Source organism: Sesamum indicum, unplaced genomic scaffold, assembly GCF_000512975.1.
Source record: "Sesamum indicum cultivar Zhongzhi No. 13 unplaced genomic scaffold, S_indicum_v1.0 scaffold00204, whole genome shotgun sequence".
Taxonomy (NCBI): Eukaryota; Viridiplantae; Streptophyta; class Magnoliopsida; order Lamiales; family Pedaliaceae; genus Sesamum; species Sesamum indicum.
Window position 1 is genome coordinate 18,139 of NW_011628098.1, and position 23,546 is coordinate 41,684.

At 36.4% G+C, this 23,546-nt stretch overlaps 1 protein-coding gene and 2 long non-coding RNA genes across 5 annotated transcripts; all 3 read right to left on the reverse strand.

Moving 5' to 3' along the window:
* Positions 1-41: 41 nt before the first annotated feature.
* LOC105179766 lies at positions 42-4,340 on the reverse strand. The gene is made up of 8 exons (XR_002286392.1): positions 4,186-4,340; positions 3,878-4,074; positions 3,020-3,584; positions 2,134-2,726; positions 1,821-2,021; positions 941-1,525; positions 631-827; positions 42-336 (listed from the first exon to the last, which is right to left on the reverse strand). It is a non-coding gene; the product is annotated as an uncharacterized LOC105179766 (long non-coding RNA).
* Positions 4,341-4,388: 48 nt separating this feature from the next.
* LOC105179767 lies at positions 4,389-8,627 on the reverse strand. 2 transcript variants are annotated; one of them, XR_849372.2, is made up of 7 exons: positions 8,368-8,627; positions 8,007-8,076; positions 7,421-7,974; positions 7,136-7,336; positions 6,181-6,809; positions 5,066-5,262; positions 4,389-4,771 (listed from the first exon to the last, which is right to left on the reverse strand). It is a non-coding gene; the product is annotated as an uncharacterized LOC105179767 (long non-coding RNA). The 2 variants fall into 2 exon arrangements; XR_002286391.1 differs by having other exon boundaries at positions 7,448-7,974; positions 8,368-8,626.
* Positions 8,628-9,695: 1,068 nt separating this feature from the next.
* Positions 9,696-16,217, reverse strand: LOC105179769 (NHL repeat-containing protein 2-like). Of its 2 annotated transcripts, XM_011103409.2 has the most exons (9): positions 15,950-16,212; positions 15,741-15,805; positions 14,951-15,044; positions 14,607-14,764; positions 12,735-12,784; positions 12,539-12,660; positions 12,335-12,442; positions 11,417-11,536; positions 9,696-11,324 (listed from the first exon to the last, which is right to left on the reverse strand). In XM_011103409.2, exons 1-8 carry the CDS (start codon positions 16,076-16,078, stop codon positions 11,528-11,530), a joined length of 735 nt encoding a protein of 244 aa, XP_011101711.2. In that variant the 5' UTR covers positions 16,079-16,212; the 3' UTR covers positions 9,696-11,324; positions 11,417-11,527. The 2 variants fall into 2 exon arrangements, with proteins under 2 accessions (XP_011101711.2, XP_011101710.2); XM_011103408.2 differs by lacking the exons at positions 9,696-11,324; positions 11,417-11,536 and having other exon boundaries at positions 12,281-12,442; positions 15,950-16,217.
* Positions 16,218-23,546: the final 7,329 nt, after the last annotated feature.

Sequence of the window (23,546 nt, forward strand, 5' to 3'; positions counted from 1 at the left end):
ATGAGCGCTGATAGAACTTTTGCCGGAGCCTCCTCCTCGTCAATGTCGCAGACAGAATTTTGGAAAATTATATACAGTAGCAAAGATCTCATATAATGATTTTGGTTTGTCTGACATTACTCATTGCCCTTGTGATATTCATCTGATGCTTCTTGTTTCCACTTTGATGGTTAGAGTTGGAACTAAAACGTCAAGTGGAAGACACGGCACATAGAACATGCGTCTTTTCCGTGTTTCGCGTTGCAGCCTTTGGAGCGTAACGTCACCACACCCCGTTGGCAGTGTTTTGGCAAGAAATTCGACGGCCGACTCTGAATCTGGGTTGTATCTTTAGCCCTGAAATTAGTTAGTCACAGTTAATATGGATTAGCCCATGTATTTTGCGACCCAATCACAGAAGAACGAGCCTAATGTCATTCCAATTATGAGAAACAAGGAGAGTAACTGGTTTCAAGATCATTTTCAGCATATGGGCATACAACAGTCATAGAATTTCTTCAATTAACACTCAGAAAGCAAAATCGCAAATTAGAAACTGCAAACAAGAGATTTGTGTAGAGAGAAGAAGAAACATACTGACCCTTATAACAAAATGCATAAAGGAGCTATTAAAAAAAATGAAAGGGTTACCTCCATTTTGATACTGGAACCAACTCTGAGTAGATCAATCAACGCAACAAAAGCATTTAACTTCTCTTCAATGCTGAAATCTGGATATTCACTCTCCATTAGTCCTAAGAACCACACCCTCCTGGATTGCTCTCATCAACTTCATTGTATACTCAGCATTTTTGTGTTAGATTTGCTAACATCAATTTTTTGATAGACTGCAAACCACAAGCTAAAGCTCAATACTAATCAGAATGAATATAAAACATATAAAGAAAAAATAATAGAAAATTACTGTACATACAGATTAACAGTATCCAAACTCGGTCACCTCTTCTGTTGTTGCTCAACTTAAGGCCTGAGAAAGAGTCCCCATAAAAGCCCACCCGACGAGCTTCTGCAAATAACCACGTGCACAGGCCACCACCATTTGTTTCCGGCATTTCTTAGAGGGCATGACTGCTGCTAATATGGACACCAAATACTTATCCAGGTTTTGCACAAATGGATGCAAGAGTTTAACTGCAGAAACTGTTCCCTTTTCTTCCTTCCAGAAAATTCTCCAATTTCCAGCATATTTCATGAGCGCTGATAGAACTTTTTCCGGAGCCTCCGCCTCGTCAAAGTCGCAGATAGAATTTTGGAAAATTATATACAGTAGCAGAGATCTCATATAATGATTTTGGTTTGTCTGACATTACTCATTGCCCTTATGATGTTCATCTGATGCTTCTTGTTTCCACTTTGATGGTTACAGTTGGAACTAAAACGTCAAGTGGAAGACACGGCACATAGAACATGCCTCTTTTCCGTGTTTCGCGTTGCAGCCTTTGGAGCCTAATGTCACCACAGCCCGTTGGCAGTGTTTTGGCAAGAAATTCAAGGGCCGCCTCTGAATCTGGGTTGTATCTTTAGCCTTGAAATTAGTTAGTCACAGTTAATATGGATTAGCCCAAGTATTTTGCGACCCAACCTCAGAAGAAGGAGCCTAATGTCATTCCAATTATGAGAAACAAGGAGAGTCACTGTTTTGAAGATCATTTTCAGCATATGAGCATACAACAGTCGTAGGATTTCTTCAATTAACACTCAGAAAGCAAAATCGCAAATTAGAAACTGCAAACAAGAGATTTGTGTAGAGAGAAGAAGAAACATACTCACCCTTATAACGAAATGCATACAGGAGCTATTAAAAAAAATAAAAGGCTTACCTCCATTTTGATACTGGAACCAACTCTGATTAGATCAATCAACGCAACAAAAGCATTTAACTTCTCTTTAATACTGAAATCTGGATATTCACTCTCCGTTAGTTAGTCCTAACAACCACACTCTCCTGGATTGCTCTCATCAGCTTCATTGTATACTCAGCACTTTTGTGTTAGATTTGCTAACATAAATTTTTTGATAGCCTGCAAACAACAAGCAAAGCTCACATACCAAACAGAATGAATATAAAACATATAAAGTAAAATAATAGAAAATTACTGTACATAAAGATTAACAGTATCCAAACTCGGTCACCTCTTCTGTTGTTGCTCAACTTAAGGCCTGAGAAAGAGTCCCCATTAACTTGCGCCAGCCCACCCGACGAGCTTCTGCAAATAACCACGTGCACAGGCCACCACCATTTGTTTCCGGCATTTCTTAGAAGGCATGACTGCTGCTAATATGGACACCAAATACTTATCCAGGTTTTGCGCAAATGGATGCAAGAGTTTAACTGCAGAAACTGTTCCCTTTTCTTCCTTGCAGAAAATTCTCCAATTTCCAGCATATTTCATGAGCGCTCATAGACCTTTCGCCGGAGCCTCCTCCTCGTCAATGTCGCAGACAGAATTTTGGAAAATTATATACAGTAGCAGAGATCTCATATGATGATTTTGGTTTGTCTGACATTACTCATTGCCCTTGTGATGTTCATCTGATGCTTCTTGTTTCCGCTTTGATGGTTAGAGTTGGCACTAAAACGTCAAGTGGAAGACACGGCACACAGAACATGCCTCTTTTCCGTGTTTCGCGTTGCAGCCTTTTGAGCCTAATGTCACCACAGCCCGTTGGAGTGTTTTGGCAAGAAATTCAAGAGCCGACTCTGAATCTGGGTTGTATCTTTAGCCCTGAAATTAGTTAGTCACAGTTAATATGGATTAGCCCAAGTATTTTGCTACCCAATCTCAGAAGAACGAGCCTAATGTCATTCCAAATATGAGAAACAAGGAGAGTCACTGTATTCAAGATCTTTTCAGCATATGGGCATACAACAGTCGTAGAATTTCTTCAATTAACACTCAGAAAGCAAAATCGCAAATTAGAAACTGCAAACAAGAGATTTGTGCAGAGAGAAGAAGAAACATACTCACCCTTATAACGAAATGCATAAAGGAGCTATTAAGAAAAATAAAAGGCTTACCTCCATTTTGATACTGGAACCAACTCTGAGTAGATCAATCAACGCAACAAAAGTATTTAACTTCTCTTCAATGCTGAAATCTGGATATTCACTCTCCGTTAGTCCTAACAACCACACTCTCCTGGATTGCTCTCATCAGCTTCATTGTATACTCAAGTTTAACTGCAGAAACTGTTCACTTTTCTTCTTTCCAGAAAATCCTCCAATTTCCAGCAAATTTCATGAGCGCTGATAGAACTTTTGCCGGAGCCTCCTCCTCGCCAATGTCGCAGATATAATTTTGGAAAATTATATACAGACTTACAGTAGCAGAGATCTCATATAATGATTTTGGTTTGTCTGACATTACTCATTGCCCTTGTGATATTCATCTGATGCTTCTTGTTTCCACTTTGATGGTTAGAGTTGGAACTAAAACGTCAAGTGGAAGACACGGCACATAGAACATGCCTCTTTTCCGTGTTTCGCATTGCAGCCTTTGGAGCGTAACGTCACCACACCCCGTTGGCAGTGTTTTGGCAAGAAATTCGACGGCCGACTCTGATTCTGGGTTGTATCTTTAGCCCTGAAATTAGTTAGTCACAGTTAATATGGATTAGCCCAAGTATTTTGCTACCCAATCTCAGAAGAACGAGCCTAATGTCATTCCAAATATGAGAAACAAGGAGAGTCACTGTTTTCAAGATCATTTTCAGCATATGGGCATACAACAGTCGTAGAATTTCTTCAATTAACACTCAGAAAGCAAAATCGCAAATTAGAAACTGCAAACAAGAGATTTGTGCAGAGAAAAGAACAAACATACTCACCCTTATAACGAAATGCATAAAGGAGCTACTAAAAAAATAAAAGGCTTACCTCCATTTTGATACAGGAACCAACTCTGAGTAGATCAATCAACGCAACAAAAGCATTTAACTTCTCTTCAATGCTGAAATCTGGATATTCACTCTCCGTTAGTCCTAACAACCACACTCTCCTGGATTGCTCTCATCAGCTTCATTGTATACTCAGCACTTTTGTGTTAGATTTGCTAACATCAATTTTTTGATAGCCTGCAAACCACAAGCTAAACTCATACTAAGCAGAATGAATATAAAACATATAAAGAAAAAATACTAGAAAATTACTGTACATACAGATCAACAGTATTCAAACTCGGTCACCTCTTCTGTTGTTGCTCAACTTAAGGCCTGAGAAAGAGTCCCCATAAACTTGCGCCACCCCACCCGACGAGCTTCTGCAAATAACCACGTGCACAGGCCACCACCATTTGTTTCCGGCATTTCTTAGAAAGCATCACTGCTGCTAATATGGACACCAAATACTTCCAGGTTTTGCACAAATGGATGCAAGAGTTTAACTGCAGAAACTGTTCCCTTTTCTTCCCTCCAGAAAATTCTTCAATTTCCAGCATATGAACGCTGATAGATCTTCTGCCGGAGCCTCTTCCTCGTCAATGTCGCAGATAGAAGTTTGGAAAATTATATACAGTAGCAGAGATCTCATATGATGATTTTGGTTTGTCTGACATTACTCATTGCCCTTGTGATGTTCATCTGATGCTTCTTGTTTCCACTTCGGTGGTTAGAGTTGGAACTAAAACGTCAAGTGGAAGACACGGCACATAGAACATGCCTCTTTTCCGTGTTTCGCGTTGCAGCCTTTGGAGCCTAATGTCACACAGCCCGTTGGCAGTGTTTTGGCAAGAAATTCAAGGGCCGACTCTGAATCTGGGTTGTATCTTTAGCCCTGAAATTAGTTAGTCACAGTTAATATGGATTAGCCCAAGTATTTTGCTACCCAATCTCAGAAGAACGAGCCTAATGTCATTCCAATTATGAGAAACAAGGAGAGTCACTGTTTTCAAGATCATTTTCAACATATGGGCATACAACAGTCGTAGAATTTCTTCAATTAACACTCAGAAAGCAAAATCGCAAATTAGAAACTGCAAACAAGAGATTTGTGCAGAGAAAAGAATAAACATACTCACCCTTATAACGAAATGCATAAAGGAGCTATTAAGAAAAATAAAAGGCTTACCTCCATTTTGATACTGGAACCAACTCTGAGTAGATCAATCAACGCAACAAAAGTATTTAACTTCTCTTCAATGCTGAAATCTGGATATTCACTCTCCGTTAGTCCTAACAACCACACTCTCCTGGATTGCTCTCATCAGCTTCATTGTATACTCAGCACTTTTGTGTTAGATTTGCTAACATCAACTTTTTGATAGCCTGCAAACCACAAGCTAAGCTCATACTAAGCAGAATGAATATAAAACATATAAAGAAAAAATAATAGAAAATTACTGTACATACAGATCAACAGTATCCAAACTCGTCACCTCTTCTGTTGTTGCTCAACTTAAGGCCTGAGAAAGAGTCCCCATAAACTTGCGCCACCCCACCCGATGAGCTTCTGCAAATAACCACGTGCACAGGCCACCACCATTTGTTTCCGGCATTTCTTAGAAGGCATGACTGCTGTGCTAATATGGACCCAAATATTTATCCAGGTTTTGCACAAATGGATGCAAGAGTTTAACTGCAGAAACTGTTCCCATTTCTTCCTTCCAGAAAATTCTCCAATTTCCAGCATATTTCATGAGCGCTCATAGACCTTTCGCCGGAGCCTCCTCCTCGTCAATGTCGCAGACAGAATTTTGGAAAATTATATACAGTAGCAGAGATCTCATATGATGATTTTGGTTTGTCTCACATTACTCATTGCCCTTGTGATGTTCATCTGATGCTTCTTGTTTCCACTTTGATGGTTAGAGTTGGAACTAAAACGTCAAGTGGAAGACACGGCACATAGAACATGCCTCTTTGCCGTGTTTTGCGCTGCAGCCTTTGGAGCCAAATGTCACCACAGCCCATTGGCAGTGTTTTGGCAAGAAATTCAAGGGCCGACTCTGAATCTGGGTTGTATCTTTAGCCCTGAAATTAGTTAGTCACAGTTAATATGGATTAGCCCAAGTATTTTGCGACCCAACATCAGAAGAACGAGCCTAATGTCATTCCAATTATGAGAAACAAGGAGAGTCACTGTTTTCAAGATCATTTTCAGCATACGGGCATACAACAGTCCTAGAATTTCAGAATGAATATAAAACATATAAAGAAAAAATAATAGAAAATTACTGTACATACAGATCAACAGTATCCAAACTCGGTCACCTCTTCTGTTGTTGCTCAACTTAAGGCCTGAGAAAGAGTCCCCATAAACTTGCGCCACCCCACCGACGAGCTTCTGCAAATAACCACGTGTACAGGCCACCACCATTTGTTTCTGGCATTTCTTAGAAGGCATGACTGCTGTGCTAATATGGACACCAAATACTTATCCAGGTTTTGCACAAATGGATGCAAGAGTTTAACTGCAGAAACTGTTCCCATTTCTTCCTTCCAGAAAATTCTCCAATTTCCAGCATATTTCATGAGCGCTGATAGAACTTTTGCCGGAGCCTCCTCCTCGCCAATGTCGCAGATATAATTTTGGAAAATTATATACAGACTTACAGTAGCAGAGATCTCATATAATGATTTTGGTTTGTCTGACATTACTCATTGCCCTTGTGATATTCATCTGATGCTTCTTGTTTCCACTTTGATGGTTAGAGTTGGAACTAAAACGTCAAGTGGAAGACACGGCACACAGAACATGCCTCTTTTCCGTGTTTCGCGTTGCAGCCTTTGGAGCGTAATGTCACCACAGCCCGTTGGAGTGTTTTGGCAAGAAATTCAAGGGCCGACTCTGAATCTGGGTTGTATCTTTAGCCCTGAAATTAGTTAGTCACAGTTAATATGGATTAGCCCAAGTATTTTGCTACCCAGTCTCAGAAGAACGAGCCTAATGTCATTACAATTATGAGAAACAAGGAGAATCACTGTTTTCAAGATCATTTTCAGCATATGGGCATACAACAGTCATAGAATTTCTTCAATTAACACTCAGAAAGCAAAATCGCAAATTAGAAACTGCAAACAAGAGATTTGTGCAAAGAGAAGAAGAAGCATACTCACGCTTATAACGAAATGCATAAAGGAGCTATTAAAAAAAATAAAAGGCTTACCTCCATTTTGATACTGGAACCAAAAGGCTTACCTCCATTTTGATACTGGAACCAACTCTGAGTAGATCAATCAACGCAACAAAAGCATTTAACATCTCTTTAATGCTGAAATCTGGATATTCACTCTCCGTTAGTTAGTCCTAACAACCACACTCTCCTGGATTGCTCTCATCAGCTTCATTGTATACTCAGCACTTTTGTGTTAGATTTGCTAACATAAATTTTTTGATAGCCTGCAAACCACAAGCTAAGCTCATACTAAGCAGAATGAATATAAAACATAACATATAAAGATAATAGAAAATTACTGTACATACAGATCAACAGTATCCAAACTCGGTCACCTCTTCTGCTGTTGCTCAACTTAAGGCCTGAGAAAGAGTCCCCATAAACTTGCGCCAGCCCACCCGACGAGCTTCTGCAAATAACCACGTGCACAGGCCACCACCATTTGTTTCTGGCATTTCATAGAAGGCATCACTGCTGTGCTAATATGGACACCAAATACTTATCCAGGTTTTGCACAAATGGATGCAAGAGTTTAACTGCAGAAACTGTTCCCTTTTCTTCCTTCCAGAAAATTCTCCAATTTCCAGCATATGTCATGAGCGCTGATAGAACTTTTGCCGGGGCCTCCTCCTCGTCAATGTCGCAGATAGAATTTTGGAAAATTATATACAGTAGCAAAGATCTCATATAATGATTTTGGTTTGTCTGACATTACTCATTGCCCTTGTGATATTCATCTGATGCTTCTTGTTTCCACTTTGGTGGTTAGAGTTGGAACTAAAACGTCAAGTGGGAAGACACGGCACATAGAACATGCCTCTTTTCCGTGTTTCGCGTTGCAGCCTTTGGAGCCTAATGTCACCTCGCGTTGCAGCCTTTGGAGCCTAATGTCACCACAGCCCGTTGGCAGTGTTTTGGCAAGAAATTCAAGGGCTGACTCTGAATCTGGGTTGTATCTTTAGCCCTCAAATTAGTTAGTCACAGTTAATATGGATTAGCCCAAGTATTTTGCGACCCAACCTCAGAAGAACGAGCCTGTCATTCCAATTATGAGAAACAAGGAGAGTCACTGTTTTCAAGATCATTTTCAGCATATGGGCATACAACAGTCTTGGAATTTTTTCAATTATCACTCAGAAAGCCAAATCGCAAATTAGAAACTGCAAACAAGAGATTTGTGTAGAGAGAAGAAGAAACATACTCACACTTATGACGAAATGCATAAAGGAGCTATTAAAAAAAATAAAAGGCTTACCTCCATTTTGATACTGGAACCAACTCTGAGTAGATCAATCAACGCAACAAAAGCATTTAACTTCTCTTCAATGCTGAAATCTGGATATTCACTCTCCATTAGTCCTAACAACCACACTCTCCTGGATTGCTCTCATCAGCTTCATTGTATACTCAGCACTTTTGTGTTAGATTTGCTAACATCAATTTTTTGATAGCCTGCAAACAACAAGCAAAGCTCACATACCAAACAGAATGAATATAAAACATATAAAGTAAAATAATAGAAAATTACTGTACATAAAGATTAACAGTACTGAGCACTTTTGTGTTAGATTTGCTAACATCAATTTTCTGATAGACTGCAAACCACAAGCTAAGCTCATACTTAGAAGACACACAACATTAATTATAAGACATGCTAGCTCTAAACAAAAATCCCCTCACCACAAGAACAAAAGAGTTAAACCACACTCCTACAACGTCCAATGTGAAGTGAAAAAAACTATCACCTACCTTACACACCCACTCCCATCCTCTAGGAAATTGGGGTAACTTAACATTACTAAAGTATGCAATAAAATCTTTCCCAATGACTCGAATAAGCATGCACACAAGCTTTAAAATATAGCTTATTCCCCTACACCGAAACCATGACTACCCTCAAGCATGTCTCAGTCCAAATACACAAATTATCCAAGTAGCAATTCTCAAATATCCTTTCATGTCACTCAAGTATATCCCCTATACTAATAAGACTTAATAGTATAAGAAGAGCGAGCAATACTGAGACAAGCACTTGCAGTACAACATACAATATTCAACACACAAGTATCCCATTGACTTCATCAAAATAAAATGAAACAAGTCTCAACACTCTCACAAAGGTATGAGTGTAATCACTAATCACTCCACTCAAGTGTTTAAGAATTTGGGTTCCACTCAAATCAATACATAGAATGCCATTACCATAGGCTTGCTTGTGAATCAAATCTCCTCCGCCAACAAAATGAAAATTAATACATGAATCAAAGGGTCTTTTCAAGGGTTGTAATGGGGCTTAGGACAAGGTGTGGCAAAAGATAGGCCGAATTGGGGCTTATGAATTCAAAGGAGCGATGCCGACCTAGTTGCTTATCTTTCCCTTCCAACCTCCTTTCAACTCGATTCAAGTAATTTGAACAATCAAACACCTCCAATTTTTTCGTTTTCTATTTCTTTTTCTTCTTTTTCTTCTCAATCTTTTCTTCTTTCCTTTCCTTTTTTCTTCTTTTTCTTCTCCTTTTTTTTCCTCAATCTTCTTCTTTCCTTTCTTTTTTTTTCTTTTGTTTTTTCTCAATATTTTCTTCTTTCCTTTCTTTTTTTCTTCTTCTTTCTCTTCTCCTTTTTCTTCGTCTCTTTGTTCTTTCTGTTTCATCATTTGTTTTTCATTTCCTCGTTCCATATCTCTTTTTCTTTTCCTTGGGGATAGCAGTGCATCATGTCAATTTACAAGCAACCAAGCCAACACCATCCCCTTAAATGGGTTCAAAAATCAGTTCAGGAGATAATCAAGAAGGGGATGATTCAGCTTATGACGTGGTTTAACCAACAAAAGAAAAGAAAAGGCTCAAATGAGTTATTCTATGGGTGAATTCAAGGTAGGCTCTTTTGAGGTAATGGGGTATTCCTAAGTGCCCTTATCACTTTCATGCACCAATCTTACAAGAATGCGGACTCAAAATGTATTACACAAGCAAGTTCTAGAATGGACACACTAAGTTTGATGCCCTCGATCAAAAGAAATGTAGCACTGTTTAAATGAAAGTGCTTTGGTCCAAAAGCTCACACAAAGGCTTTTGTGTTGATTCTTGAACATTGTTCATTTGATGCAGTCAATGGAACACACTTCACACTACTTTTTTTTATATGCCACTAGTGCTAGTCTCTCCTGCTTATCTCGACTTATACCAAAAATTCCTCATAATCTAAGGGATAAGACAAGACAACAATCAAAAAATTCAAGTGCTACTACAGGATAATTCGCATATTTTTCTCAAGACACTAACTTCCTTCACAAGTTTCGGTGTTCACTAAAAATTGTCAACTCCCAAATAAAAACTTTTAGTCCCCACACATCCACATTCCAACACATTAATTCCCCTACTAATCTAATTCAATTGTCGAATTGAATATTGGGCTCCAATCTCTTGTTACTTTATTACAAGAAAGATTGTTTGGCAAGTCACTCTAATCCAATAGGAGTAATATGTCATAATACCTAGAGAGCACAAGCAACAATAAATCAAAGTTTTGGAAGTTCCAAGTCATATCTTCCTTTAATTTTCTGAAACAAGTCTTCCATAACTAAGTTCTACAGAGATTTGCACCTCTTTCTGATATAATTCAATTGTCAAAATGTATTAATTAGAAACAATGAGCTACAGAAACTAAAGAAAAGATAAATTCAAGCATAGCAAATCTTTTCTACATATGAGAATTGCGAAACTTACCTATTAATCACAAAGCAAAGATAAAAATGCAGCAAATTTCATGCACCTCACAAACAATAATCAAAAAATGACAGCCATGTAGAGCTGTGGCTGCCGCTATCAAGGGGTGCACATGCGAGGCAAGAGCTATGACCTCCACCAGCCTACCTTATCTGCATTGCCATTGCTAAAAAAATTGATTAAGCAAGTAGTAAGTATACATACGAAATGGTGACTAACCCAGTGACAATAAAATAAAACTTAGAAGATATCTGCAAAAAGGTAGCAGTTACTTATCTCAATATAAATCTTATATAGTGTCCACGCAAAGTAATGCTCAAATTTTGCAATGCCTTTTTTGGATATTATATGTAAAACTTAAGCACACATGCTTCTCAAAATCCCACCGTATGCAGTTGGCCGATTAACACTCAGAATCAACTCACAATCTTCAAAAAGCTCAAGATCCTCATCAGCATTAGAAGGCTCATTTTGAAGCACCATATTCCTACATGATATCAAGTTTCAACTTCAAATTCAAATAAGATCTTTTTATATTTGTGATACTGAATAAATAGTTTCTCGGGCAAAGTAATCTACCAAAGAGGAGCCTGTGCTCTAAAGACTTCATATATTCGAGCTTTAGGCCCCAGAGCACAAATCGAATCTAACCCGCGTATATTGGCACATCAAAAGGACCATGTTTCTTTCTTACCAGCCCTACAAATGATCACATGAAAGTTCAAATCATAAGTCACAGTCATATTTTTCATTCCATGTCCTACAGAATGGAATACCAGTATATCCATCAACTTTTGATCAGCTAACTTGGAAGAGTTTCATAAACGTAATTTTCAAACAACAAATTATCTTTAAATAGTAATATCAACTGCAGCCAGGAAAAGTGTAAAGTAACAAGACGGCAGAAAGTACTCAAATATAACAATTATGGCCAGCCGTCAACTGCAGTCAGGAAACGTGTAAAAAATAACAAGTCGGCAAAAAGGACTCAAATATAACAATTATGAATAAACAAGCAGCCCAGTGTTTACTTTTCTAATATTTATTCCATGTAGGATGGGGCATCACAATCATTTTGTCGGGGGGGTTCCAGGGGTAGCTCCCACATGCCAAACAGCTCTTCATGCAAACTCCCACTATCCCAACTGGCGATCGGTTTTAATACAATTGTCAAGTCCCAACCTATATTGGATGCACAAATTGCCTCCAAATCACAAAGTGCAACATGAAACTGTGCTATAAACAACTTGCCCAAGAAGGGGACGAACACTGGATTTTCTATCACTAGTAGATGTCATATTGACATCCATAGATGGATAATTCATAAACACATTCCACCGATCAATTCTCAAATAACACATTCCGGACACAAGAAATCAGGATAAGGAAAATATGAGTTTCCGCCAACTCACAGAACTATGATAATAACTCCAACAGTTTAGCATTCTTAAACTTGCACAATTCTTGCCGCTATTACTAAAATTTTATGTCATGTACCTTGTGATTGTATGAATCCGCCAGATAAATTTGACCCACATTTCCGCAAAAGACTTCTAAAGGATGTTGAAGAAGAACTTCAGAACCTACTCCATCACAGTCTCCGAACTGAAACATATAACACAACCAAGCTAACAAATAAGTTCAACATCCCATCCAACTAGTGCAAAGATCGATAAGATTCCAATTGGTTAGCAGACATACCTTAAATAAATTGTCAGAGAAAATCGGATCACCACCAGCGAGTAGCCTCGATCCCCCTGTCCTTAAGCCAAGTGCCCGAATAGAGCTACTCTCACTATCAGCGATATATGCTTCCTTTAAATCTATCAAAACAAACAAGTGAAAATACTGCATGAATTAACAATATTGCAACTAGCTTTGAATTTTTACCACGTACCAGGTGACAAAGTAATTCCAGAAGGTTGCGCAAATGAAGTGCTCGCAGAACTGTATCAACATAAAACAAAAGTCTCAAAAAATCAGAAAAACCATTTGAAAAAGATCACGGAAGTTTTTGAAAATTTCAGTTGCGCCTAAAATAAGTGCAGATGTAAAAATCAAATTCTCCCTAATCAAACACAAAGAACACCAAAGACAAACAAGTGCCTCTTAATAGGTGTTGTAGTAGCTTTCCAATCTTATTTCAACATTGTTGAGAATCAAAGAATTGATTCTTCAAATACTTGTAAAATTACAAGACAATCTAAGTGATTTTTGTGATACTTATATGATTTGATTTTGGAAGAATTTCTTCCAATTTCCATTATTGACATATGCGATTCACCACGGATGTCATAACCTCAAATCAAGTTACGATAACATAATTTAGCCTTTTGGACATTTGTGTTGTGTATGTAGGCCAAATGAAAAAACCACGTATCCTCGTCTTTTATTTCTCTCTTCACATATCTAAGATCTTGTCCATGGAGCATGTTTTAGGGCCAGCTTGGATTTTGCCGTAGCATGTATTTCATGCATTTCATTTCTTGGTGCACATTGATTATTGTACCACTAAACTTTCCAATTGCAGCAAGAGGATGTTCCATTTTTGTTGCATATCCAAGACTTCAAGAAAAGTTTGACTTTGTTGTTCAAGTTGAACATTTCAATCAAGATCTCCATGTTCAGCTTGAGGAACAATGTTGAGAATCAAGGATTGATTCTTCAAATAATTGGAAAATCACAATAATATATATAAGTGGTTCTTGTGATATATTTATGATTTGATTATGGAAGGATTTCATTCATTTTCCATTATTCATATATATAATTCACCTATATAAATAGGTGGACATTATAACCTCAAATCAAGAGAGAATAACATAATTTAGCCCTTTGGACATTTGCCTCATGGATATAGCCATATGGCGCGAACTACGTAAATCCTTTTCTTTTGTTTCTCTCTTCATTTATCTAAAATTTTGACAAACATAACAGTAAAACATCTCACAAACTAACAGCCCATTACCTGAATATGCTAACATATTTTGGTTCTAATTAGCGTTGGATAATGCATCCATCCCCCAAGGCAATGGTTTAAGAGGGTAATAACCTTAGCATATACCGTCTATTGGATAGCATCACATGCATTTAAAGGTAAACAATCACATGATAATCACCTATATATTTAATGAAAATCAGAGCCATATAATATGTTAAGTCCATATTGCGATGTATATGAACGAAAATAATGCTCAAATGATAGAACATTAGCTCTGCTTTTCCTATTATTACGATTATTATCACTATTGATATTATTACTACTACTGCAACATCAGCATTATTACATTTATCGCATTATATTTTCTCTGTAATTATTAGCAAATCATAAAACAGAATGGAAGTAGAGGATCATAATATAAAAGGACTAGTTTCGGGTCCCTAAATAATACGGCATACTAGAAAGCGATACATTTTTTTGCCACAAAACTGCACAGTGTGCTATCACGACGACATCATTATATTGTTTAGCTAATTCAGTGTCATGCTTAGCCATAAACAAGTAGCTAGTTTTAGTTCAAAACTGCTGATATAACCTAATTTCAATATCCAACAGAGATACGGCTCACATAAAGTAAATTTGTATAAGAAACAAGGATCATTACTCCCACTGTTCATAAACCAGAGCATTCTCAAGAAGAACATGAAAGATCATAAAAGATGTAATAAATAAACACAAACCACAGAATGCTGCCAAACTTAAAATGTAATTGCACAGGTATCAAGAGACTTTCGCAGACACACTAGTAACAGAAAACACATACAGTACCTGGCACCATTCAAATTTCTTTCATAGCCATCACCACTGAAAGCTCTGGTAGTTCCATCTAATGTATTATGTTTCCAGATCTGATGCTGCCCAGCCATTGCAATATAAACATTTTCGTTTACAGGCTCAAAGCAGACATCCCAGGGGGAATTGAGGAGCTGAAAATATAATGAGAATATAAGTTACATATTGATGCTTATAAGTGTAGTCTGTGCTCTTAAGTGAGTTTCATTTCTTCAATATTAATAACTGGATAAGGATGTTATTTTCCCTTCAGCATTAAGACCATACTCATGATTTATGGTCCATTAATAATTTTATACTTCTAGTTCAAAAAATCTTGCCTGAGTTGTTCCTGATCCTCCTCCTTGGTAGTCAGAATCTTTGGTTCCGTTTCCAGCAAGGGTCCGCACAGACTCATCAACAAAATCAACCAACCTACAGTAGTAGAAGATTAATGCAATAGCAAATTATAGATTAAGTTTGATACAAATTCCCTGCAAAGTAACTAATGCTAGGACCCTTAGAAAATTATAAAGAATGATTAACAACTAGGAACAATGAAAACAGATGAATGCTCTTCTGATTGATTTTCTTAAGGTTCCCAAAATGGAACAGAAATGGAAAATGGTGTTAGAAAATATAACAAAGACAATAAAAATATCAATGTTTGGAGGGGAAGCAGAAACCAGAGATAAGGTACTCTTGGTAATGGATAAGTATGATATATCTATTCTACCTTGTTTGAAGCAAGAAAGATTATTAGTAAATTTATTGATGTCCCATATATGTTTTACCAATAATTGACTAAGACTTGTTTAGTAGTTGATTTCTTCCTTTCTCACATTCAAGAAGGGAAGAAAATTACAGGCTCGGTCATCTCCATTTATACTTGCCCTATTCTTAGTCCAACCAAACAAAGTACTTACTTGCTATTTACTTCAACTTCCCTTCCTCCAGTTTTCAGACAACAAGCATCACAATGCGGAACACACAATGCCGAGTAGAAAAGAGAACAAGCATAACAAGGTCCTAAAATGTATGCCGTCGCTCCAAAATTTCTAACTTCACTAGTATCAGAAACAGGAAGACAACTGCAATATGCAAAATGAAATCACGTAGGAATACTGCTACCTTAGAGCATGATTTTCAGTGTCAGCCACATATAGGAGGTTCTTCTTCGGGTTGTAAGCAAGTCCCTGTAAAAGCAAGTAACAAATTGATTATGACTTCAAGCAAGTAAAAGAAAATTAAATTTCAGCTGGATAAAATGCAAAAATAAAACCAGCAATTACTCTTGTAAGAATCGAGGAGATACCAAAAAGATAATGAAAAACCATTACCTGTGGGCGGTTGAACATGGCATCATCAAAATTACCAAGTAATATAGTAAAAAAGAAGAGTTGCAAAAAAAAGAAGCATAGATAAGAAGGGTGGGCCTGGTTCTTAATTAATGAGTAAACAAAAGTCATAGAAAATGATTTCACAATTGTTTTCAATGAATAAACATTCGTTGGACTAACTTTAAGACACAACCCATAACAGATATCAGTTTCTTCCTTTTTTTATCAAAATTATCATTCCCCATGCCATAAAAAATCACGACTCAACCATAAAGCCCACAAATTAATCACATGCAACCACAGATTCACAAATGTTCACATCCACAAAAAAGATTCAAGCTAAATAACACCATAAAAAGTTAAACAATTACAGAAATATAAAAAAATTAAGGAGCTAAAAATGATACTTACATAGATACAAACATAGAGAAGAGAGAAATCGGCAACTTAATTTCTTTTCCTTTTTTCTTGCCCTTTCTTCTCTACTGCTCCGGCTTTTCAAACCCTAAACAAATGAAATGAAAAATCCAGAGGTGGAAACATGTGAGTGTAGATGCGGTTTGATGGTGGGCTCGAGTAAAATGGTGGGAAGAGAACACTAGTTTTGAGGGTTTTTACCAAGTATTCTTTCTTGGATTTTTGTGTTGCACCACCGCCATTGTTGCTTCTCCTCGGTGCGCTGATTGGTGAACAAACCCATCTTCGCTTTCATCAACCGGAGTAATAAACCCAAATGAAAACCCTCAAACAATCCGTTGATTTGTCAGGGTTTTAAGCAGTGGGGTTTTCAGAAAACTCTTCGGTTTCCCCCTGCTTTTCTTCTCTCTTTGTTCAAGATTGCAAGATCCTTCAAGAATCTCTCTCTTTGTCACAGCCTGCTTGATTTCATCTATAAATGGTTCTTGTTTTCGCATGGTTTTCTTGGAATTGGAGGGTCTCGTGTTATATCTGCTCCTTTAGGGTGGTGTTGTGGTATATTTGGAAGCAGTCGACTAGAAGTAGAAGACTGCTGGCCGGAGAGAAGGCGGCCTCTCTCGGGACATGGCAAATGGCAAAATTTCTCTTCTTTCTTTTTTATTTTGGGGGTAGGTTCAGTAAGAGCAGAGGAGATAGATACACGGAAACGAAGACCTTCCAGCACAAATACATACATATATAGACCGGGGCCAATTACAATATATTATTTTCGTTCTTTTTGATTTATTTCTAAATACAATCAAGAAAGGAGGTAAGAATAATTTGGTTTGTTTTAGAGGATTGTTGGAAAATTAAGAAATGAATTTTATGTTGTTTTACTTTTGTTTTTGGCTTGGACAATTGGAATATTAGCAAAAATTTCATTCTTTTGGTAGTTTATTTTATTTTTCTTATTAGAAATTGATAATATCTCATATCCAACTTATTATATATTATGTGTATAAAATCCGTAGCCTATATACTTTAAAAAATATTATACACATAGTCCATTTATATTTAAATATAATTATCGTGTTATAAATGTCGATAAAAATTATTCGTTTTTCTTCGTTCATTAAGAGAGTGTCATGTTGTATCTATCATATATTTCATATTTAAGTATTTTTTAGTATTTTGTAAAAATATCTTTATAATTATTTTTATTACCTTTTCACCCTCCAAGTTTGGATGTATGATTATTTAAGTGTAGAGAAATATTGGTTGCAAACTAATCGAAAATTCTTGTTTTAAATGTTCTTTTGGACTTAGGATTGAACTAATCATATCTCATTCCACTATAAATACGAGAAAGTAAATTTTAAAACAAAATTTACTTTTTACTCTCTATTTGTGTATTTTTGTTGTTTTTACAATATACATCTATAAATGTATGTGTATATACATATGTATGCAATGCAATTAATACTTTAGTTTGTTTTTTAAAAAAATTAAAATTATTATATTCAATTAATAATAAGTTCAGTATTATCAACCAGAAGGAAAAAAGAATTTGAGGAAAACTTTATCTATATATATATAAATATAGGTGATAGAGTAAATAAAAATAAATTATATACTTTTTTGTCTTCTTGATCTTATACTTTCACCTTTTCAAACAAAATTGACTCCGAAGAGATGTTATATATTGAGTCTTATATACTCTCCATCTCTTCGCCCTAAGCAAACACCAAACTATCTCTTTTACATTCATTTTTTAACTTCTATTTCTCATATACTCCCATTTTTCACCCCAACTAAACATAAGCGTCCATCTACCGACGAGCTTATTCCGCCAACTTTCATTAGATTTTCATCCAACTTTTGTGCTAAACCAAAACAAATTACTTTTGTAATATAAATTATAATATTATATATTCTTTAAAATTTTCAAAAAATATTTTTATCAACTAATATACGATATGGATTATTTACTCTATCCACCCTCAATTTTTCTCTTTATAACATTTCAAATGTGTATTTTTAGAAAGAAAAAAAATATCAGCAAGCATAAAATAATAATTTTCATGTCACCATCTAGGTACTGCAAAATTATTTTTTACCTTATAGGCATTTGTAGTTTTACAAACAACAAAAAGATATTCGTAATCCTATCAAATTTGCAATAATCACAACTATACAATATGGTGTCTATGTACTATGTTACACACAATTACCTCTGAATTTCTACATCCTGTTCATCATCAATTAACCGATCTCGACACACGGGACAGTTCAACAAGCGAATCGGCAGCCACGCATCGATGCAATCCTCGTGAAACATATGCTTACACCTCGGAAGAATCTTGACAGCCTCTCCACACACAAACTCACCCAAACATATCGCACAAAATTCTCCACCAAAATCAGACAATCCTAATAAGCTCACTGGAATACAGCAACCTCTAAATCCCAGTCAAATTTTCGGGCCTTAACCGGTCGTGTCGTGCCTGCTGACGTATGCCAATCATGATCATCGTTAGACTGCATTGGTGGAGACGACGGGTACGACGATACATATTTAAGGAACAAGCATATGATTGCCAGTACTAGCAGAAACCCGACAAAAATGCACATCATTTGATCCAGGTCCGGCGATTCCTGCAGCGTCGACCAGCTTGATACCGATGTGGAGTCGATAGTATCAGCGTCCATATCGACGACATTCGTCTGCGCACCTTAATTAGATCTTGTCCGGGAGATTTTGGCAGAAGTGAGTATTGTGTGTAGAAACACGCACCAGGAGGTGTTGGGGTTTTGGTTATAATCTTTTAAGACAAGAAGTGTGCGCTCCACATGTAGAACAGGGACAAAGGATTTTGGCTTTAAATGTAATAATCCAAGGTATTGTTTGAGACTTGCAGCATTAAGTTCAGTGCAAATCTCTTTTGGTGCTTTTTGCTTCTTTTAGACATGGGCAAATGAATTTTTGTAGCATTGAGAGAGAGAAAGAGTGCAATCTAAAGTTGTTCTTCATTCAAAGTAATTCAATAGTTATTGCTATTAGATATAAGAGAAATATCAATTCAAATTGACATTTGGTGGTGATCTGGCCATAACTTGGAGTTAAGGTTTTGACCAGTATTTCGAGCTGGATTACAAATATCGGACTGCACACGCAAAATGTTAGGCCACTACAGTTAAAACCCTTTAAAACTTAAAATAGTTGTGGGCTTGAGGTAATAGGGGTCGTGTTCGCTGCAGAGTGTGATCTGATAGTAATGAATGTATACATGTGAAATGGGACATACATGTCTTTCCGACCCGCCTTCAATAGGACGTGGATCCTGAGCTGGAAAACAACATAAATACCCTTCATTAAGAACATTTTTGGTATTTCACCAGAAAATTGGGGTTCCCCCCATCAGAGCGTTTTTACAATATACATCGCATGTTAGTCAACATACCCAATCTTAATTGTCTCGGATACGAAGGAGAGCAGCCGAGAAGATAAGATACTCCAAAACTGTATCAAAATGGGTGTAGGAGACAATTAGCGGCAGATATTGCTACAATGACGACGGCGCTAGGCAGTGGCAGGTACAGACTGCTCTGTGTTTGATTATTTTCTACAAGAGTTATAATCACTTTTTCATTTTCCCTAATTACTTTTTTTTAAAAAGATTTGGATCAGTTTCGGATCATGGGATCAATTTCGGGTCGAGTACAAATGACTCTTGGATTTGAGTTTGGGTCGGATCAACAACTCTAGTTGGGTCGGATTCACATTTATAATTTTTTTTTGGTAATGGTAAATTTCATTAAGTAAAGGAAAAGTACATAGTGTACAAATCAAATGACAATTTAAGTAGGCCATTATATCTGCCATATTCTATATAAGGCGATAATACTGATGTTATGAGGTAGTTCAACACTAAGTATACAGAGTCTAAGCTCATCAAGAATAATTCGAGCAAGGGGCACTACATTTCGAACCAATTGTAGATACCTCTGCCGATTCTATTCTTGCAAAATGTGATACACAAGGGATACCACAAGATTACAATAGGCAGCATTCATAACATGTTTCCCCCTCCATTTTTGTTCAACAATCAATACATCAATGGTCCATCCTCTAGTGGTCGAAGAGAAGCAGACCTTACGTCGCAACAGTTGAAGACATTGTCTAGAATAAAGGCAACAAAAGAACAGGTGTCGGTGGGTCTCAATGGTGCTACTGGAACATAATACACACTCACCATGGAGATGCTGAAGCCACGGCCGATCTATGGCGGAGAGCCTCTCATGCAAAGCTAACCATAGTATTAAGGTGTTTTCGGGGGATCTTGAAAGAGTAGATAAGCAGTGAAGACTAGCCTACCTTCAGGCTCGGATGCCGAAAAGTTTTGTAGACGCTTTTATTGGCAACTGCCATCAAGCAAATAGAATCTCGACCCTCTCTAATTGAAGGTAAAAGCCGCGTGACATCTAGCATGGAAGCATTCCTCATCCTAGGCCAATGCCACTCTCCATCCTAGATGACCACCCGAAGTAAATTATCCCCACGCGTGCGAGTAAGTGAGGGGCCACGAGGGACATCCTGAATAAGCAGCCCCGCCATTGATCGTGCCATAGCAATATCCTCTCACCATCTCCAACCATATATTTTATATACGACTGTAACATACAGAATCGAAGGGGCTTCCTCCAACCCCAAGCTCCCGTAGTAGCGTCAACCATCCATCTAGATTTACTACGCAGTCGCACCGAGTTAATCCACGAAACCCAAATAAAGTCAGGGTTCAAATTGACCACCTTCCATATATGACGAGTCATAAGGACCAAGTTAAGTCAAATAAGATCCTTAAGTCCTTGGCCACCCTCCTCAATCGGCCGACACACTTGTGTCCAAGCAACCTTAGGGTAACCAGTGGTCGATGTTCCTTTCCACAAAAAGATGCGGAACCGCTTATCAATTTTATTGATAATCCCTTTTGGCAAAATAAATGTCATCGCCCCAGTAGATCTGAAGAGCCATGAGTACCGATTTTATTAGTTGAATCCTTGCTGCAAAGGACAATTGAAGGGCATCCTACCCTCGTAGCCACTTATCTATTTTCAGCAACAATGGTTTACAATTAGTGATTGTAAGCCTAGACGAAGTGAGTGCAAACCTAAATAAGTGACTGGAAGTGTTCCCTCCTGAAAATCAAGGATGATTCACATTTATAAAATTGAGAATCAATCTCTTGTTATTATCTATACTAAAATAAGAAGGAAAGATCCCCTAGACTTACAAATGATTGTTAAAGAAACTCATAGATTAGTTTTTTTTCTTTTTTTTTTTAATGGAACATATTGTTTATATATTTTACTATTATTTAAAATATTTATATTTCAATATTAATATAAAAAAGAAAAGTCACTCCACACTCACAAACAACGATTAATGACACCGCCACACCAATTTTTCCTGATGCCAAAAATGCCCTTCATGATAAAATAACTAAACTTATTCAAAATTTACATTAATTGATAATTTTTTTTCTTTTTTTATTAATGTAATGTACTGGTTTATATTTTACTCATATTTATAATATATTTTAAAGTATGAAATATTATTTATTATATACACGCAGGAACAACGTGCCATAGAGGCTGGTATTAAAAGAAAAGGCCCTCCACACCTACAAATGATGGTTAAAACATTGTTGCACCAATTTTTTGTGAAGACAAAAGTGCCATTCGACTAATAAGATAACTAACTTATTCATCTTTTTTATTAACTTATAATTAGTTTTTTTTTTCTTTCTACTTTCTAATTAATGTATTGTTTTATATATTTTATTTTATTTTATAATATATTTTAAGGCGTGAATTATTTAGTAAGTGAACACATAAATAGCGTGTCACAACTATTAGTATAAAAAGAAAAAAATCATCCATACTCACAAACGGTGATTAATGATTACGCCACCCTAATTTCTTGTGAAGTAAAAAATGCATAACTAACTGATAAATTAGTTTTGTTTTCTTTTCTTTAGTAAAATATATTGATTTATATATTTTATTATTATTTATAATATATTTTAAAGTGTGAAAGATTAGTTATTATATGCACACATGTTACAATGGCTAGTGATGTTAAATAAGAACAAAAAATTCAATCTTCTAATACACTAACAGGTTCATTTTAGTAAAAAATTACTATAGTTTAGTAATAGTTAACAATGGAATGTTATTATACCAACAATTTTGGTTCCAACTTCATCAAGAGTCAAAATATTACGTGGGCATATTGATTTTTACATGATTTCTGTACAATCTTCCTTGATGATTCTATAGGGTGTCGTTCATGTTTTATTATCTATATTTATTTATGTTCAAATTAATATAAAAAAGAAAGACCCACCACACTCATACACAACGATTAATGACACTGTCGCACTGATTTTTTGTGAATAAACCAATGCCCTACTTATTCAACTTTCTAAATTTTGTATTAAATTAATTTTCTTTTATTTATTTATTTTTTAATGTAATGTATTTTTTTTTTTTCAGAATCTGGTCAATTGATCCAAATCATGTAGCATTTAATATATGATTCAGAAAGGAAAAAGGGGAAAATTGCACTTTTAGTCTCACACGATAGAGTGTGTTGCACTTTTGATCCCATAGTTTATGGGCTTAACACATTTAGTCCCATAGGATAAATATTGTAACATTTAGTCCCATAGGATAAATGTGGTTGTTGTTGTTGTTGTTGTTTATGGGCTTAGCACATTTAGTCCCATAGGATAAATATTGTAGCATTTAGTCCCGTAGGATAAATGTCCTTAGCACATTTAGTCCCATAGGATAAATATTGTAGCATTTAGTCACATAGGATAAATGTCGTCGTCGTTGTTGTTGTTGTTGTTGTTGTTGTTGTTGTTATTGTTGTTTATGGGCTTAACACATTTAGTTTCATAGGATAAATATTGTAGCATTTAGTGTTGTTACTGTTGGGCTTAGAACATTTAGTCCTATAGGATAAATATTGTAGCATTTAGTCCCATAGGATAAATGTTGTTGTTGTTGTTGTTTATGGGCTTAGCACATTTAGTCCCATAGGCTAAATATTGTACTATTTAGTATTGTTGTTTATGGGCTTAGCACATTTAGGCCCATATGATAAATATTGTAGCATTTAGTGTTGTTGTTT